This window comes from Oratosquilla oratoria, chromosome 4 (assembly GCF_046742065.1).
Source record: "Oratosquilla oratoria isolate Oo_2021 chromosome 4, ASM4674206v1, whole genome shotgun sequence".
In the NCBI taxonomy this organism is placed as follows: Eukaryota; Metazoa; Arthropoda; class Malacostraca; order Stomatopoda; family Squillidae; genus Oratosquilla; species Oratosquilla oratoria.
Genome location: NC_134780.1, coordinates 24286552 through 24307497, shown reverse-complemented (window position 1 = coordinate 24307497; position 20946 = coordinate 24286552). Strand labels below are relative to the sequence as shown.

At 41.0% G+C, this 20946-nt stretch overlaps 1 protein-coding gene across 1 annotated transcript; it reads right to left on the bottom strand.

Annotated features, from left to right (window-relative positions):
* Nucleotides 1-2027: 2027 nt before the first annotated feature.
* Nucleotides 2028-20103, bottom strand: LOC143024433 (organic cation transporter protein-like). The gene is made up of 10 exons (XM_076183235.1): nucleotides 20081-20103; nucleotides 17838-17921; nucleotides 13585-13731; nucleotides 12213-12319; nucleotides 7951-8068; nucleotides 5174-5423; nucleotides 4293-4396; nucleotides 3899-4053; nucleotides 2339-2510; nucleotides 2028-2199 (listed from the first exon to the last, which is right to left on the bottom strand). Exons 2-10 carry the CDS (start codon nucleotides 17909-17911, stop codon nucleotides 2028-2030), a joined length of 1299 nt encoding a protein of 432 aa, XP_076039350.1. The 5' UTR covers nucleotides 17912-17921; nucleotides 20081-20103.
* Between the last annotated feature and the right edge of the window lie 843 nt (nucleotides 20104-20946).

The following is a 20946-nucleotide window of genomic DNA, read 5'->3' as shown; positions in this document are numbered from 1 at the left end:
AATAGGCTACAAAAACAAACGGATCAGCAATTGCAGGGGAGAATTGGGATGGGAAATTTTTGGTTTCTAATAGAGGTGTTCAAGTGGATCAAAGGCTTTAACATGGGTGATACAAACAAGGTCATCATATTAAAACAACAGGGCAGGACTCGCAGGAATGGATTTAAACTGGACAAATTTTGATTTAAGAAGGAAATAGGCAAGAATTGGTTTACTAATAGGGTGGTCAACGAATGGAATAGACTTAGTAACCATGTAGTGAGCGCTGGAACTATCAGTTGTTTTAAGAAACGATTAGGCAACTTTATGGATGGGGATGACAGGTGGTGATGGATAGGGAGCTGCCTAGTGTAGGCCTTATGGTCTCTTGCAGTCTCCTTCATTCTTATGTTCTTACGAGTATGTTCTTATGTTATGTTCTTCCATCTCTGCACATAATGCGCATTTGTTTCTACAGCGTTTGTTAGAAATTAATAAAGATGATCATTCGGTTTAACGTCGTTGGCGGCAGGGTTCGAACTGCCATCACCTCGACCTCCGCCGCAAGTAGCGACGCTCTAACCCGCTCAGCCAGAATAAAGAAAAATATATAAAAACTCTGCAGTAACTTTTTCTGACGTGTCCTAGCCAACTCAAGTAAATATCAAGTCCACACTCTGGTCATGTTTCCTTGTACGGATAGTCAGACGTACTTTTTTTTTACTTCATATAATAAAATATCAAATGACTATATAATCAGTTGGCAGGAGACAGGGATTACCCTTCACCCACGATGAGCTAAGATAAGAGGGAAACAAGGGTGGAAGACGGGAGTGGAATGGGTGGGAGTGGATGCGTACCTTTGACTTGGCTACCTCCCGTATAAGGAGGAGAGAGGACCTTGGTGTATAGTCAAACTCATTCGTAACAGTTACATTAAATGCTGCTATCGGCCGATAGCATTAGGTTCGAATCCTGCATGCGACTGTCATAAAAATGATCGGATTGATGTCGCTGTTACTAGCTAATTTCTCTCATAGTTACAATAGCGAAAAGCGTGAAAGGGGTTTGTTCCGATCCTTACCCCTTGCCAACTGGTGCACTTGGGCCTTGTGTAAAACAGGAATTGGGGTCGCAGATTAGTGATCTTTCCTATCCTCGGGAATCAGTTTGATTCCAGGTTTCAAGGCTTTTAAGTGTCTGTTGGTGTAGTGGGCTAAGGCTCTGTGAAGGTGATCTTACGGGTGGCCGATAGCAGTGGGTTCGAATCCTGCATGCGACTGTCATAAAAATTATCGGATTGATGTCGCTGTTACTAGCGAATTTCTCTCATAGTTACAATGGCGAAAAGCGTGAAAGGGATTTGTTCCGATCCTTACCCCTTGCCAACTGGTGCACTTGGGCCTTGTGTAAAACAGGAATTGGGGTCGCAGATTAGTGATCTTTCCTATCCTCGGGAATCAGTTCGATTCCAGGTTTCAAGGCTTTTAAGTGTCTGTTGGTGTAGTGGGCTAAGGCTCTGTGAAGGTGATCTTACGGGTGGCCGATAGCAGTGGGTTCGAATCCTGCATGCGACTGTCATAAAAATTATCGGATATATATATATATATATATATATATATATATATATATATTATATTATATTATATATATATACGGCTTCGGGTCACTTGTAAAAACAGTTCAGTTCTAACATTACCAGTAAAGGACAAAGACTCACAAACCCTCTTTCCTTCTCCGCAACAAATTCATACTTCGAAATTGGGGACAGCGCCGACTCTCTTGGAGCGAGACAGTGTGCGTTGCACTAAAGAAATTCTTGGGAACTGTTGTAGGTTTGAGTATCTAGCGAAAATAAATCTTGCCCACTATATTCTAAATTTCTCTGCCAATTTTCCTAATGTGTATTCAGCATTCACATAAATTTGACGGTGATATATGTGTAAAACACTTTTTCAAAACGAAGCAAAGTAGTTATTTGGTATTAAGCTGGTTGATAAGCAAATTTATAATCACTTCTAGTCAAACGAGCCCACAATAACTGATGATCATTTGTCGAGCATGATGCTGTTTTCAGGGGAAATACCATACGAGCAATGGCGTGCAGAGGTCTGGTGATGTCTGGGGCCAACCCCTTGATTGTCTGCCCCAAAGGCCTCATAGTACTGAGAAATATCGTGAGAAAGGAAGACATTTTGAATATTAAACAAGGATGAAACACTATTCGATTTAGATATAAATAAACCAAATTTCCAAATTTCCCCCAAATGTTCTGATTGGATGTCCGGGACCACCGCCTCTTCGGCCCTAACCTGTGCACACCACTGCATGCGAGTGGAAAGGTCTTGTCAACACTCACAAGAACAAAGGTATGAAGAGGATCGACGGTGCTGCTATACAAAGCTGCATCAGGCGCCAGTCCCTGGTGAAGTAGGCAGAACCGCATAGGCCAATTTCGCCGAAGAAGACCATGGACCCAAATCCAGATAAAACCAAGAGTGACCGATGCTTAATGGGAATATTTTCTGTAGCTGTCGGAGGAAAAGCAGAATATATAGGTTAGGAACATAAGAATGAAGGAGACTGCAAGAGAGCGTATGGCCTACACTAGGCAGTTCCATGTCCATTACCAATTGTCATCCCTATACATAAAGATTTCAAGTCTTCTCTTAAAACAACTAATATTTTCATCGCTCACTACATGGTTACTAAGTCATTAATTACTCTGTTGGTGAACCTAAATTTGTCCAATTTAAACCCATTACTACCAGTCCTACCTGCTGTCTTAATATGATGACCTTGCCTCAAGATCTAAAACCATTGCTCACCACGAGCCATAAACTCTACTCCATTGGTGTATGAAACGCCGGGTTGCCACCAGTCACCCAGCTGTAATAAGGTGAGCACAAGGGTCAGTTGGACAAATTTAGGTTTAAAAGAGGAATAGGCAATTGCTGGACAAATTTAGATTTAAGAAGGAAATAGGCAAGAATTGGTTTACTAATAGGGTGGTCGACGAATGGAATAAACTTAGTAACCATGTAGTAAGCGCTGAAACTATCAGTTGTTTTAAGAAACGATTAGACAACTTTATAGATGGAGATGACAGGTGGTGATGGACACGGAGCTGCCTAGTGTAGGCCTTATGGTCTCTTGCAGTCTCCTTCATTCTTATGTTCTTCTGTTCTTATGTTTAACGAATTGAATAGACTTAGTATCCATGTAGTAGTGAGCACTGAAATTATTGGTTGTTTTAAGAGAAAGATAACTTTATGGATGGGGATGGTAGGTGGGAATGGACATGGAACTGCCTAGTTTAGGCCTTATGATCTCTTGCAGTCTATTCCATTTCTATGTTCTTCTTGTGAGAGAACTCGACTCCCACACGACGTTGTTGGAGATGTAACCTTTGTTACACCAAGGGAGGGTTAGGATTAGGATACACATGAACGCAGTCTCGCTTTTAGATGGGGGCAGTTATCAAAGAAAGGAGGCTACACATTGGCAGACAGGGACATCGATGAAGAGTACCCGTCTTTTATTGAAGCGGACTGATGTTGCACTCACCGCCACGTACCAGTTTAACCAACCGCGTACGGAAGGGTGCCCAAGAGTCGGAGGACTGGACCCCCTCTGTCTCGTGTACTCAAGTTGCCATCAGCAGTGGCATTGATCTGGAGCCTTCTGCAATTACTTATTTCAACAGCTCCACTCTAATATAACTAAAACAACATCTTCTAGAAGGTTGCTTAAATTTCTTAAGTCACGTGACATTCTAGTATTAATACAGATCATTTTACTGGAACGGAAAATAATCATTAAGGTATTCAAATGACCTACTGTTATAAAACAGACCGGATTTATCATATTGGCCTGAGGACATATTGACTTAAAGCTGTGGCTCTGGATAAAAACTCACCATGGGTCATAATCGAGTTAATGAAGAAAATATCCCCAAAGCCGATCACAAAACGTAGGAGAAGGTCCAAGTAGTAATTGTGAATGAAGACAAGGAGGAAAGCAGCTAGGATGGTAAATGCAACACCCATGAAGTAAATCTTCTGTCGACCAAACCTGTTGTGGAGGAAGTCGTTGCGTGGTCCTCCCATCCAATAAAGGACAGGAACGAAAGAAAGAAAGAAAAAAAAAAAGAACATTTAGGTTTATATTCGAGGTAAAGAACTCTTATTACAACTTCTCCCTGAGCTACATTTTGCTTTTCTTTTTCCAGCATTTTCACCAGTGTCTTTACAAAATTATTCAGCTTTCAGCGATTCTCAGTGGGTTATAACTCGGGCGCCCATATTGCTCACCTGTCACTTAGAGTACCACCAAAGAGGTCACCAGCAACGAATCCAACAGCGTAGGACACATGGAAGAGCGGCTGAAGGTTTTGTCTGCCACAGACGAGATTGAACTGAGGGAAAAGAGGAAAACTTAGTATGTCTATCGTACAAATAACTTTTGGGTTTGCATACACTTAAAACCCACTATTGGAGAAATAATAACAGAAGTATAGGAGATCCGTATATTTCGACTACTATCTGTAGTCCTTTTCAGCAGAATGCTGAAGAGGATTACAGATAGTAGTCGAAATATGCGGATCTGCTGTACATCTGATATTATTTCTGGGTTTGCATTTAGATGCTAGACACACACACGCACATGATTATGGAAATCGTATGATAAACCATAGACCGTGGACTGAAATCTCCTGTATCCATATTTACTTGTGACACTCAGCTTTACGAAATGGTAAATTCCCACTGGAATCAACCGAATGTTCAAAATATTTAGACAACTAGAGCTGTGGCTTCAAAAGTGGCTAATAAAATTCAGACCAAGGAAGTATGAAGATATATATAAATATATACGTGAGTAAACAGAAAAAACATTCAGTATGCAATGTTTTGGTGGGAACTGTTAAGCGACACAGTACTCGACTTGGAATGATTAAGTTGCATGAACATCATGGACATTCTGCATTGGTTCAACTGTGTTCGAACTAGGTTAATTAGATGTTGCTGCCTAGGGAATGATCCTTTTTGGTATCTAAGAAAATTAAGTTCTATTTCTAGCGAAGTCATTCGGTGCCCATGACTGATCTTTTTCAAAGAATCCAGCAATCTATACTTGTCACATAACTTGAACGTTAAGAAGCTCTAGGAGTGAAGCTCTAGGAGTGAACGCCTACCTCAGAAATGAAGGTCGATTTGAACACTGAAGTATCGAATTCCCAGTCCACACAGGGGATCTCCTTATTCCCCACAGCATTTGAAATCTGCGATTCCTCTACAATAACGTCTGAGTCTGTTGAAGTAGAAGAGTAGTCTTGGTTGTCGCTGTTATCGACCGTTGTGGGCGACTGAGTCACCTGAAGATCAGGGAATAGATCGGCAGACAGGTAGCAGTTATTGCTGTAGTCGGTGCCGTTGTAAAATGGGCTGCAAAATAAAGAAAAAGGCCATGGACAAAGGAAGAAAGACATTACTGGTTACAGGACGCGTGAGCATTTTTTTTTCTTACCTCAACACAGAAATGCACACGTAAACTGACGAAGACGGGGAACCTACGCTGACAAGCTTCAGTTTGAAGGAGCCATTTCCCATCATGGATGGGCCTGTTAACCACTGACAACGAGATGTATTATTTTCTATACAGCCATAACTATTAGGGTGTCTCTGTTACCAATTACCAATGCACGCAATCTAGGTTGCCAAAGATGTTTTGAACCGAGCTGCTGCCTCAGCAGAATTTTGTGTGTATTCACCTAATTGTAGTATACAGAACATTCAATTCACAGTGGGGCACAAGGAGAGTAATAGATCGGCCTTCCTGGACATAATGGGTCCGCCAATTTTGAAATATCGAAGAGAAAGAGGTGATATGGTTACAGTATTCAGGTCACTAAAGGGGATAGATTACATGCCCATACCTATGGGACATTACCATTTCATCTTTGAACTATGGGATTGTCATATCCGATGCAGCGATGGAGTTTCTGTCCCGTTTCTGCTGGAATGTCAGTAGCTAAAAGTCAGTACACACGTTTGTTTAAAATTGTGAAGATTCCTTTACTAGTGTGGCTGAAGAACTGGTTTGTAATTATCATATGTATATAGTTATGGAACGAATCGCTAGAAGCAACGATATAATTCAAATAATCAAACCCGGCTGTCGCGAGCTTCGAACACAGGCTCACACTCAGTGTACCTGCGTTCGAAGCTCGTGGCTGCCGGGTTAGATTATTTGATATGTATATAAGTTTCACCTTTTATCGCTGCATAATGTATTTCTTACATCGATGTGTACCTCAACGTGAGATAGAATTTCGGTTATCCAATAAAACTCCGTCAAGTTACAGACTATAGAGTGTGGCTAAGGAAGCATTGCATACGCGCCTGAAAACAAGTACCCTTGCATTAATCGGATCATGTTGCCATTTAACTCTTCGAGGGTCTATGGGACGAGGTTTGATGCGCCCTGGGTCATTTTTCCTCCAATCTTCAGTTAATCGACGGTAACGCTCACCTCCGTAACTTTTTCCGCTGTAAAATCGCTATGGCAAACTAATTTGTTTTCTCAACAATTTCCATAGAATGTCATTTGATATGGTGGAGGAAAATTCTCTTCCTCCAACATATATTAATTCCCTAAAATTGCGGGCTGCAAAATCTGCTCCAAAAGTCGGAGGGAACATAAGCCAGCGTGATAGCACGTTAACGAAGACCAATCCAAGTGCTGTTCCCACTCAGATGGCATTTATTGCGACACGAATCAAAGGAGGATGACTTAAAATGGCAATTACCGAAAGAGTGGACACCATGTGAAGATGGGATCTTCATCAAGTGTACACCGTTTCGCTTGGTGATTTTTTTTATTTATTTAATTCCTGCAGTTAGAAAGGCTTTAAATGGCTCCCTATGCGATGCCCTGTACCAGTGTCCCTTCCTCATCCATTCCGAGATGTATAAATAGATTAGAGGTTGTATTCTGCATCTGTGCATTTGAAAGAATATCCAACAAGCGAAACGTTGTCCATTTGATGAAGGTTACATCCTCACATGGTGTCTGGTCTAACCAATCAAGAGATAGCATTTGTCAGAATGGCACTCCAGCAACACCGTCGCATCAGTTGTAGGGAAAGGTGGTCATCCTAAAATGCGTCCAGTGGCGTCCAATGGTTTCTAATGGCATCAAATGACGTCCAGTGGCATCAGATGTGACGTCCAATGGCATGGAATAACTAACTATACTTCGACATAGATTAAAAACGTGTAGGTAGTTGTTTTATGTGACTGGACGCTGTTGGAGTTGTTTTAGGGTGACCCGGGAAAGGCGAGGAGCTCTTTCTTGCCGGGAGGTGCTTGGTCGCCACCCAGGTGGTCACCTGTCCCATGTGATCGAACTTCCGTGGACAAGAAGTCACCCGACGCGGGACTACGCCAATCGAAACGAACCCGCCAGTTGGCACACGAACGTCGGGGTTAAGACTCTGCCATTTCGCTGTCAGTGATTCGTAGGCTTTTACCGAGAATGGTGCGACTTTTGACCCACCCTGTTGCGTATAGCAGTGCTTCTTAACCTTTCAAGGTTTGTGGACCTCTCACAAGGACTTATGTTTTTAGGGGACCCCTTCATACGATTGGATACAGTAATTTTTTCTATGCTTTTAGTGATAGAAAAGTTGTAATATATCTTACAAATCATCGCCACGTTTCGAGAGACGCAACTAGCCAGAGAAAATTAGGAAAAAATGGACATCTCGATAAAGACACATGGTGTAATCAAGAATTATGTTAAAAAAACAAAAACATGACAGGATTAACTTAACATGTTGAATTCCCCGTCCTACGGACCACTTGCTAGGTATATGTGGACCCCTTGGTAGGTTTCTGCAGCCCCCTGTGGGTCCACGAACCCTTGGTTGAAAAACGCTTGCGTACATCAAGTCGTTCACAAGACACATACCTGTCCTTAAGGTAAAGGATTTCCTTGCTGACGTCACGGGAAGCAGCAATGCAGGCGAAGTCGGCAGGAGCGCTTTGGAAGGTCGTGGACACGAGGTAGGGAGCAGTGTAGAAAATGCCTAGAGGGATGAGAAAACACATTTAGATATGGAAATGGTGTCAGTATATATATATATGTATATATATGCAGCAAAATCGTGTAGACACGTGAAGCCAAAAACGCAGAAAACTACAAAGGAAAATGATCGATTATAGGCCGTGCGCTTTCGTCTATAAAGATATCTTGAAAGTCTGAATAGATCAGAAGATATCTGAATAGACGAAAGCGCTCGGTCTATAATCTATGATTTTCTTTGTGGTTCTCTGTATGTATATATATATATATATATATATATATATATATATATATATATATATATATATATATATATATATATATATATATATGATATGCGTATATCTGTGTTACATATATATTAACACACGCTTGAAGGGAAATCAAGGCAAGAGGGTTTCGTAAACACAGGATTTACTATACCTCCCATACAAATTCGCAACACATGAAAATTGACTTCGCTCGACTTATCATGAATTATCAAACATTGAAAGTCGATAGAGCCACAACATTGGCTTCATCGGACCGAAGCACACAGGAGTCCAAAGAAAGGAGTCCAACTCTGAAATCGGATCTAAGGGGAAAACAAATAAAAGATGATATGATATCCGAAAAGGTTAATAAACATTGCATTGGTAGTCAGCAGGAGTATCAGACTCACTCATGTGTGACATTTAATCTTTCCACAAGAAACCTGTTTTGGTATTGTTTGGGTGAAGTGTCAATAATTAATAAAAAAAACAATGAAATTAGTTTCAGCTACGTGTGCACTGTAGATCAGTGTTTCTCAACCTTTCAAACTATGTGGGCCCCTTACAACGACTTATATATTCAGGGGACACCTTAATACGGGATTAGATAGGATGTAGTCACATTTTCTAACCAATTAGTAACAGAAACGTTATATGTTATACACATGAGTAAAAGCAGCAACGACTGCAACAGCACTGTAGGAGAGAGGGCAAACGCAGAGTATGGGATCCAATATATTTGACGTTTCGCCCAGCAGAGCTTCTTCAGAAATTTCTGAAGAAGCCCTGCTGGGCGAAACGTCAAATATATTGGATCCCATACTTTGCGTTTGGCCTCTCTCCTACAATGTTATACACATCATCGCCACAAACTGAGAGACGCAACTAGCCAAGGAAAAAATAGAAAGAAAACTGGATATCTCGATTAAGACACATTGTGTAATCATGAGTTATAAAAAAGATGAGCCATAACAGAATTAACTTTAACATGTTGAATTCTCCCGTCCTGCGGGCCCCCTGGGTAGGTTTCTGCAGATCCCTCGGGATCCGCGAGCCCCTGGTTAAGAAACACTGTCAATGTAGATAACAATTAATATTTCGTTAACAATGACAAACGCTTCTGTCCTGCAGAGTTGAATGCGTAGAGGTGGTAAATGAGATATTGAAAAAGGGCAGTGACAGAAAGGCGAGGTAGTAAAATTTGATCATGAATATTATCCTTTTTTTTTTTTTTTAGTGGAATAGAAAAGTTATACTGCGTGATTTTGGTCTTTAAGAACGCCACCAAAGTTCCCTAAAATATCTATGGCATAACTTTTATGCGGTCAATACACCATATGGTACAATGGGTAATGAATGAAAGTGGTAGATACAGATAATAATGTCAGAGGAATTTTCATATAAAATAATTGTTTTTCCTTCTGGTATGTCGCTCTGGGAATAAAGGTTCCGTCGTCACTAGGTGTTGGTTCTAACAATGTAGTAGTAGTAGTAGTAGTAGTAGTAGTAGAGGGGCCAATGAACTGTGTCTGTGGGAGACAGATCCTGCTGCTTCCACCACACAGTTCCACGAGGATGGAGGTCGTATTAAAAAAAAAAAAAGTAGTAGTAGTAGTAGTAGTAGTAGTAGTAGTAGTAGTAGTAGTAATAGTAGTAGTAGTAGTAGTAGTAGTAGTAACAGTAGTAGTAATACAGAGTTTATGGCAGAAAAGAAACAGCAACTAAAGAGCAGCACTGTAGCAGCACTATCTTTCTCACGCTTAAGAGAGGTACCAGGTCCTCACCCCTGAAATCAACACATAGACAAAATCTCGATTTTGAGCAGACTGTAGTAGGATAAATGAGCTTCTGTATTAGGTTCCATTAAAGTTAAATAATACAAAATATAAAAGGGTAGTCGACTACAGTCATTGGCGAAAGAGGGGCCAATGAGCTGTGTCTGTGGGTGACACATCGTGACTGCTTTCACCACACAGTTCCACGAGGATGGAGGTCGTTCAAAAAAGTAGTAGTAGTAAAAGTAGTAGTAGTAGTTCAGCCTTAATGCTCACTACAGGACCAGCCTATCCTCTGAGGGACGATACAGCCTCTGTACCTCACCACGGTGGCTTAGTCTGGCTTGGTAAGGTTGTCTTTAAGGTGAAAAGCTCTACATGTAAAGTTGTCGTTGGAGTGTTGGAATGGCCGTGGTTGTGAATAAAGTCTGAGATCTGAGTAATCAGCTCGATCATTCTGATCGGGGTTTAGCATATGTATGCGGCACTGACCTGCCGCCCCTCTAATGTCAGCTCATGTGGAGTAAGGGTGGAAAGCCTTGAAAATGCTTTGCACTTGCCGGGGATCGCACCCGGACATTCCGCGTTCCGAATCAGGAACGTTGTAAGGTCTTTATTGGTGCAATCATATTGTCACCCAAACGACACGGAAATCTTCTTTATATACATATGGATTAGAGCGTACATCTAAGAATTAGCATCTCCATTATAGTTTCCTTGTAAAAGGCCTTGACGGGACTTTGGTGATGACTGTAAGACATATTGTTTTAAGTGGCAGGCTGCGTGGAAAGGTGTGAAGAGAGAAGAGTCAGTGTTTCAGTGGAGAGGCGGATTATATTCCAGGATCACGCAAACAAAATTTTCACTTCATTTATTTATTATTATTATTTTTTAGTTGAAAGATCTATTTCTTTTTTTATGGAATGGCTACATTGGGTTAAGTTAGGTTAGGTTAGGTTAGGAGCTATTGGACAACGTAAGTTTCATGTTGAATATCCGTGTCTGCATGATTCTGGAATTTTACTGACAGATGGTTGAGACTGGCTTGCATTGTGGCTGTTTAACATGGGTTGTAAAACATTATGAAAAATATAAACAGATAGACCGAGAAGAGAATAGTGGAGAATGTTTGAAAGAGCGGGAAAGGTGAAAAAGAAATATTATGTTCTTCGCCATTGTCCTGCTGCAGCTGTAAAACAGCGAAGGGTGGAAGGACTTGTAGAGAGACTGAACATTATATGCATAACAAAGAACACTAAAGTTTATGTGATTAGAAACATGAAAAAGGATGGAAGGGGAAATGATAACGGAAGAGGTGAAAATGTTCAACTACTCTTGCCGGTGGAAGGGAAAGGTAAAGAGATGATTCATAAGTTAGTATGTGAACAAAGCACGAGAATTTGAAAAAAGACCCATAAAGAAGTATGTGGAGAAGAAGAACAAGGTTCTCTTAAGATGGACTGGGCATGTAGAGAAAATGTAAAGAGAAAAGAACAGAATATAAATCAGAAGTGGAAGGGAAGAGAGGATGGGAAGACCGAGAGTAAAATTGGCTTGGTAGAAAACGGGTATGCATGATAAGGAGGGGCGATAAAAAAAAAAGGAGACAGAAAAAATATCAGACGTTATCAAAGGACCCGTTATCTTGAAAACAGGCCATAAATATCTCTTGCAAGGTCTCAAACTTGTAATACAGGCGAATCGTAGCGTATAGCTCTTTTATGACAATCTCGAAGAGATGATTAAACGGGTTCATGTTTCTGCTGGTAGAGGGAAGGTGCCGCCATATCAAATCATTATGTCTTCAGGTGTGCCCTACCTTGGTGAATTGCAGTGGAAACCCACCCTCAAATCACAGTTTCATGAGAACTTCATAATGACATATTGTTTAGCTAATAATGATACACTTAACGTTGTCGAATTAAATCTATATATGTGATTCGGTTTAACTACGCGAACTCCCTTGGTCCAACTCGCTGGCGGCAATGGTCGAATTGCCGTCACCTCGACCTCCACCGCCGCAAGTAGCGACGCTCCAATCCGCTTGGCCAGCGAGCATTCCAATGTATACTTCACATCACAACTATGAAATACAATCAGGGTATAACCTTGGACTACGTACTTAGGCAAAAGGCGAAGTAGAGGGGCAATTGTCCTTTGCCAAAACCGATTTTGGAGAGAACGTCCTCAAAGTTCTCCACGTCTGCTGGTTCGTGCATCGAGTTGCACCTGCATGAAAGCAAAGAGAACTTAAGTCCTATGACTGAATCACAAATACGCGCGCTCACACACACACACACACACACACACACACACACACACACACACACACACACACACACACACACACACACACACACACACACACACACCTCGTGGCGCTGTGGTTAGAGTTCTCGCCTGCCACTACGGAATCCGGGTTCAACTCCCGCCCAGGGCTGAAATAATTTCAGTATCACTTCGCTGTGGGGTGTAACTCTAACTCTCGTGGGCGGGGAATTGGGTGTGTGTGTGTAAGGTCACAGTATTACCCATAGATCGGGCATACGAGCTCTGAGCTCTCATCCGGGAGGTTAATAACTGTCGATCACGAGTCCAACACATGATCCAAGACCATGGTGAATCTCTCTCTCTCTCTCTCTCTCTCTCTCTCTCTCACTCTCTCTCACACACACACACACACACACACACACACACACACACACACACACACACACACACACACACACACACACACACACACACACACACACACACAAAGAAATCTGTTGAGAAGATGACAGTGAAAAGTGGAGAGGATCAATGGGGAAATGTATACATTCGTAGCTCCTTTTTATGGCAGACAAAAATAGATCCAAAAACTATAGTCACCCTTTAATCACATAAAAAGAGTTGATAAATATTTAGCACATTTGTACACTTGAAAATTCCTTTTCGTAACAGTATCGACGCTTCTAACTACAAAAAGGAGCTACACATATCTATATAACTCATTTCTTTGAGTAACGGACACTTCACTGATAATCCAAACATACTGTTTCAACTGTCTTCCAGTTGGCCACTCTGAGTTTCCACAGCTAAGTCTTAGCATTCATTCCACTATGTTTTCCATCATTCCTTTTGGTTCTTATTGACATTTCCCAGCTTACCTACTACTCTCTTTCATCTATGTCCCACTCTCTAGTGTAGGCCTTATGGTTTCTTGCAGTCTCCTTCATTCATATGTTCTTATTTGCTCACTAGTGGATCCACCCTAAAGGACTTTTCATCTTCCTCTACCATGTCACCTTTCAACTCTGCATTTGAAGTCCCTCATCCACTCGGTTCCATCTCTATTATCTTACTTATATCTATTTTATTCTCTCTTTCTCACTTTCACCCACTTTATTCTCACTTTCACCCACTTTATTCTTACTTTCACCCACTTCATTCTCACTTTCACCCACTCACTCGCATTCTCCTAAAACCTTTATGTGTCGGGGAAGATTCTGTACCTTGATGTAGCCGTCATCTTCTTGCGGGACGTCTGCCGAAGAAGACGCGGGAACGGAGGCGAGGTGGGACCACGAACGAGTCTCGCGGCTTTTGAGGAACTGGATGCGGCGACGGCTGGCACCAGGGACTGCCGGATGCGTCCGTCCCTGGGGGAAAAAAAAAAAAAAAAAAAAAAAAAAAAAAAAAAAAAATCAAATGCGGCCTGTGCATTGTTCCAAGGAAATCTGAATATCATTGCACCTCCCCCCCCCTCTCTCTCTCTCTCTCTCACACACACACACACGCGCATGATAAAATAATTTCAGTATCGATGGGCTGCGATTCGTTACTCTAACTCTCGTGGGTGGGGAGTTGGGTGTGTGTGTGCGTGTAGGGTCACAGCATTACCCATAGATTGGTCATATATGAGCTCTGAGTTCTCTTTCTGGAGGGCAATAGCTGTCGATCACGAGTCCAACGCGTGATCCAAGACCATGGTGAATCACACATGCACACACACACACGCACACACACACACACACACACACACACACACACACACACACACACACACACACACACACACACACACACACACACACACACACACACACACACACACACACACACACTTAACTATTGTCCCTTCCACCACGCAAGCCTAGGTTAAAAGAGTTAGGTTCATCATATAATATAATGAAAATTCATCATTACCATATATGCACATTATTTGTTACAGCACACCTATATAACTCCAAAATATGGGGAGGTTGGAGTAACGGCTCGCAGAAAAGGAACCACGTTGGTGGGTTTTGTCTCACACGCTCTAACCAATCTAATGTAATCATATAATGTCCCAGGATGACTGTATTACTTTAATCTCTAGTTATCAACACTTAGATCTAAAATTCAACGCTTGATCCGTCTTATGCTATATCGCCTTGAAGGCTCTTCCAAAGCCTCAAACATTTGCAAAGAAAAACTAAATTTCTTTACATTCTTGAGACACTTTGTTTTTATCTAGTGAACCTCGTGACAAATATTGGTAATGTTGTGACCTTAAGGGGTTTTATCACGCCGGACTATTTTTTCCTCCAACCTCCGATTAATCGGCGGTACTGCCTACCGCCGTCAAATCACCATGGCAAACTACTTTATTTTCTCAACAAAATTACATAGAATGTCATTTAATGTGCTGGAGGAAAATTATTTTCCTCCAGCACATTTGCTTCAACAGTCGGAGGAAAAAATAGCCCAGTGTGATAATGCTTTATAGCGTGGAATTTAACAAACCATTCCCTTGGTCCAACTCGCTGGCGGTAAAGCTCGAACTGCCGTCCCCTCGACCTCCGCCGCAGGTAGCGACGCTCTAACTCGCTCGGCCAGCGAGAAAAAATCATTGACATTATTTGGTGAACAGAGACTGCGTCGAGGTGACGATAAAGAAAACAAAGATTTCCAGTCTTATCTGTTTTTTGACAACACTTTCCCTTTCAGTACCTTGCATGTGTCTGAACGCACGCGCGTGTGTGTGCAGGATGCTTAGACCATAACTGTGCAAGGTAAAACGTTTCGACCTGTCTCTCTAGTGTTGTTATTATTACTCATTATAATCTAACCTAGCCTAAACTAATCTAACAACCTAACCTAATCACCCTAACCTAACCTAATCTAATCTAGCCTAAACTAACCTAACAACCTAACCTAAGCAAACTATCCTAACCTAACCTAACCTAACCTAACCTAACCTAACCTAACCCAACCTAACTTAACCCAACCTAACCAAACCTAACCTAACCTAACCTAACCCAACCTAACTTAACCTAACCTAGCCCAACCTAACCTAACCTAACGTAACGTAACGTAACCTAACCTAACCTAACCCATCCTAACCTAACCTAACCCATCCTATCCTAACCTAACCTAACCCAACCTAACCTAGCCTAACCTAACCCAACCCAACCTAACCCAACCCAACCTAACCTAACCTAACCTAACCCAACCTAACCTAACCTAACTCAACCTAACCTAACTTAACCTAACCCTTCCCTACCCTACCCTAACCCTATCTAAACACAGAATATTGTGTAACCAATTTTGTGTAATGTTCTAAAAACATTAAAATTTACATCAGAATTGTGCAGTATCAAATATTTACACCACCATGTAATAATTTAAAAAAAATTACCTAACCAATCTAACCTAAGTTAAAACCTAACTATTTAAATATAGAAATATGTCTGAATCATTTTGTGTAATGCCCTAATACAATAAAAATTGATTCGTAAATATGAAATATTAAATATCTACAGTATATTATCATGTAACAAAATTACATTTTTATTCAAACTTAATTATGTTGTTTGTAGTTGATGACCAAAATGCCAAGAGGATCAAAGGCTTTAACAAAGGTGACGCAAACAAGGTCATCATATTAAGAATACAGAGCAGGATTCGCAGTAACGGATTGGACAAAATTAGATTTAAAAAGGAAATAGGCAAAAACTGGTTTACTAATAGGGTGGTCAACGAATGGCGTAGACTTAGTAACCAATTAGTGAGCGCTGAAACTATAGATTGTTTTAAGAAACGTTTAGACAACTTTATGGACGGGGATGACGGGTGGTAATGGACATGGAACTACCTGATGTAGGCCTTAGGGTCTCTCATGTTCCAGCCAAAGCGACTGTTCACCAAAGCTTCGGTCTATGACCTCTTTTTTTTTATTATTATTACGGAAATAGTTTTTGTAATCATTCCCAGCAAACGATATATGCATGGTTGGTATAGGGCTACAGGTATAACAGTGGTTTAATCTAAGACAACTTCTTTGGTTTCTTATTAAAGGCTGGACAGGGTTTGAATCAGGGCCCTGACATGGGAAGGGGGGGAAGGGTAAGGGGGGATATGCCCGCGAGGGGGGGGGGGCCAATCCAGCCTGGACTTGCCGCCCCCCCCCCAAAAAAAAAGAATAAATAGATAAAAAAGGTCAAAGAATTCCTGAATATTTCACTGTAGTCGACGATTTTTGCGTTAGAATAAACAAAATACGAAATATTTTCCCTCAGTCTTTCTGCGAAAGGGACATTACATACGCATTTTAAAATATGTTTAGTATTTTTTTTATGAAATAGGGAATAAGAGATGGTGGAAGAGAGAAGTGGTGATGGGGGAAGAAGGGGGGGGGGGCGCGTCACTGACAACTTTGCCCCTGGGGCGGTACTTAGGCATGTAAGGGTTCTGGTTTGAATTGATCGTGTTATGGAATGATCTCCGACATGTGACAGCTTGTGAGACAGGGTCCTCGACCGTTGCTCTTTTTCCTACATCTAAAAATGTGTGAGAAATAAAATGACACAGTCCGAAGGGACTTCTCTCCGTCTTCTCCTTTTCTGCAAGGGGGGGGGGGGACGGAGAGGGAGGGGTCGCCGAATTAATGAAGCGGCCTTGCTGTGGATGTGCTGTGTCTTGCGACACTGCTTCTGACCCAGGGCAGTGGGCGAGATGCAGGGATGACCCGTCATCCAGGAGGTGTCAAGATAAGAGGGAGGGAAGAGGGTAGAGGGGAGTGGAGTATGTAGGGGATGGAATGGGTGGGGGTGGTTTCTATTCCTTTGTCTTTTGGCTACCTCGCGTGTAAGGGGGAAAAACCTTTGGTATATGTATGTATGTAAAAATATAGCACTGTAACACTGTTCCACGTCGTGGTACACACGTTCGAAACAATATGAAACATTAGGAGAGGAACAATGGAATAATAATGGTCGACTTGGCTTTCGTGCATGGGGATTTCTTCATATACTTATTACTAACGTCATGTGTATGTATATGTATGTATATGTATGTATGTATGTATGTATGTATGTATGTATGTTTATATGTATATATGTATGTATGTATGTATGTATGTATGTATGTATGTATATATGTATGTATGTATGTATATATGTAGGTATGTATACATGCATGCGTGTATGTATGTAGGTATGTACAGTATGTATGTATGTATGTATGTAGGTATGTATATATGTATGTATATATGTATGTATATATGTATGCATGTATATATGTATGTAGGTGTATGTATGTAGGTATAATATTGTAAAGTTACATCAGGTGCGTAATATTTTATGGAATAAACGTATATGCGTAGACATATTTGGTGTTCATGAGAGTCAAAACACACGTGTGATGAACTGAAAAAAGATAACAATGCAATTTACATATCATCAATAGCAATGCATAAATAGTACTGTTAAGGAATTCAACTTACAATAGGCACTCGATTTCGTCCATAGTATTTCCAGTGAAGATTCGTTTATCCTTGATTTGCCAGATCTTGCCCATGGAAGGATTTCTGTAAGTGAATCAAGGTCGGCTTTATTCTTTGGGTGCAGTAAAATGTGACTTGAAAAATCATATGAATTCAAGATCTATGCAGTCAACTTGGAATACTATGAGATTCACTAAGAAACGAGAACGAGACAAGTAAGTCGATCGACATAATAGTAGGAGTTGGCAAGTTTTTCCCTGTGGTAAAAAAAAAAAAAAAAAAAAAAAAAAAAAATATATATATATACATATATATATATATATATGTATATATATATATATATACAGTATATATATATACATATATATGTATATACATATATATATATATATATATATAACATATATATATATATATATATATATATATATATATAAATCGTTAGCCAAAGGGAAAACATGACGCTGATACCTTGTCGGGTTCCCTCTCACTACGAATATAAGAATTGTGATCCGTCTGTAATGCTGTAGTCCTCTGAAGAAGACCAAGTTGGTCGCAACGTTAGGGCAATAAAATATTCCTAACACATCTTCGTTTGCCCTTCCCCACCCACATTCTCTCTCATTTGTCTGAAATAATCTTAAATATATATATATGTTTAATTAGAGGACCACAATACTGCGACAGCGTGACTGCATTGACTCAGTTTGGAAAGGATGTGACAAGTTTCTACAATGTTGGTCCTGTGAAGAGATCGGCAGGGAAGACCAAGATACTATATGCCAGGGATGGGCAACCCTTTTAAGTGTTTGTGCCAAAAAATCAGCCAAATCTTCTATATATTTTTTCGCATGCCAACGAAGTAAAATTGGCCTCCATATGAGTATTGGCCCCTCCCTTAAACTCGTAGGGTCCCAATCCACCGCCCAGTGCAGCATGCTCTCACCAATGGTCATACAAAAGAATTTGGAGATTTATCATTTATTTGTTTTAAGGTGAGCCCTGGGTTTCGGGTGCCGGATAAAGTTGTTAGTGTACCAGGTTTGGCACGCGTGCCAAGGGTTACCCACCCCGGCTGTACGCTGTATACGTAGTGCAAATCACATGGTATCATGTAACTAAGACTCATGATTAATGGAGCTTCATACAGAAATGCTGATGCCGTAATGAATGTACATTCAGAGCAACGTTTGGAATTACAGATAAGTGATTTTCAATCAGTGTATCATGGGAGCGAGTGTACAAGTTTTTCAAATTCCTTTTGAAAACCATGATCAACAAGATACTTTTAGCAGTGAAATGAATATATTATATATTTTCAACTATGAACTTATTCTTACCATTTATGTTTTTTTTTTTTTTTTTAAGTACCAAATTTATCCTCAGATACTGATGGTGTACCTTTATTATTTTATTGCCTGTCTCATAGTGTCGCAAGATAAAAACACGTCAGAATAAGTGATATAAAAGGTGTGTAACTCACACACACACACATTCGAATAGAAATGATACAAGGCAATACACGAATTGATGCTGTATTACGGTACTCTTTATTTGTAAATGGAAGATAATCACATTGAAAAAAGGAGAGAAAATGCAGCACAACACATACGTGAACCAGTAATATAACTGTTCATCATGACTAATGGCGGTGAAGTAGCTTTGCAGAAAAGAGGCGTGAGAGATATGCATTGTGCGAAATAAGTTGTTGCATTCACTAATTATGGTTACGGGAGATAGATAGATAGATAGATAGATAGATAGATAGAGAGAGTGAGAGAGAGAGAGAAGAGAGAGAAAACTCAGCACCTCACACACACACACACACACACACACACACACACACACACACACACACACACACACACACACACACACACACACACACACACACACACACACACACACACACACATGGGCATTACCCATAGATTGGTCATATATTAACTCTGAGCTCTCTTTCGGGAGGGAAAATAGCTGTCGGTCACGAGTCCAACACGTGATTCAAAACCATAGTGAATCACATGGTGAATCACATACACACACATAAAGAGTTGGAAACTCTTAGTACGAGATGGAAAAATAATGAATCGAATGAATTTAGTTTCCACCCGGCGTTGCAGTACTTGTGAGCGAAAACACTCTACATGTGAACTCCAAACTCTCTGCGAAGGAGAGTAAGATATGGTTGATTGAGTAAATGTGCTAACATCCAGGAGCAGCAGCGGCCAATTATACGTTACCGAACGGTGGCCCCAAACAGAGCGCAGCCTGTAACACAAATGAACGACTCAGTTTTGCGCTGTTTATCTTTAACCCTCTTACCTACGAGTTGCCAGACAGTTCGGGTGTAGTGACTGAATCTAGTTGTAACCAGATTCGTCCAGTCCTTTCCAGATTTTCATTCTTTAAAGAATATGAGATTACGTGCCCAGCAAATGACTTTGTCGCTTGGCCCGTGTGCAGCTAGTGGCTCAGATAACTTTCCAAGAACAGAGATCTTAGATCTATTTATATACCAAGAGCTTTTTCCTCCTTGTAAAAGAGGTAGCCAAGTCAAAGGCATGCACCCACTCCCATCCTTTCCCCCCTCTCATCTCAGCTCCTCATGGAAGACGGGTCATCCCTGTCTCCCGCCCACTACCCTGGGTCAGAAGTAATGTAGTAAGATATAGTACATTCACAGCAAGGCCGCTTCACTTCAACGGCGGCCCCCCACCAGCCTCTCCGTCCGCTCACGCAGAAAAAGAGAAGACGGGGAGAAATCCCTTCTGGTTGCGTCAAAATATCATTCACACATAAGCATCCTTTCCCCCCCCTTGCCCTACTGGGGTCGTGTGTGTTTTCGCTGTTTTGAATGGATAGGAAAAATAAATCACAAATCAATCAACTGTTGCCTCGAGTTTCAATTTTGGATTGGTGTCCGTGTTGTGTGAGTGTGGGATTGTTTCTATGTTATTGGTTCAACGTTGTAAGGAGAGAACAGTAGCTGGTTGGCAGCTCCATATTTGTGGAAAAAAATGAGTAGAGTTGAGATTGATAAAGAGAGATCCTGGGGCCCAGTCCGAAGACCGAGTGCCTACCCCTCAGGGCTGCAACCTCTGATACA

Bases quoted from the DNA above. Each gene is read 5' to 3' on its own strand.
- LOC143024433 (XM_076183235.1), bottom strand. From the start codon at position 17,911: ATGGGCAAGATCTGGCAAATCAAGGATAAACGAATCTTCACTGGAAAT. The intron at 12,320-13,584 runs GTACAGAATCTT...GCTTTCATGCAG, and splicing joins AAGATGACGGCTACATCAAG to GTGCAACTCGATGCACGAAC. The intron at 8,069-12,212 runs GTACGTAGTCCA...TCATCCCTCTAG, and splicing joins CTACTTCGCCTTTTGCCTAA to GCATTTTCTACACTGCTCCC.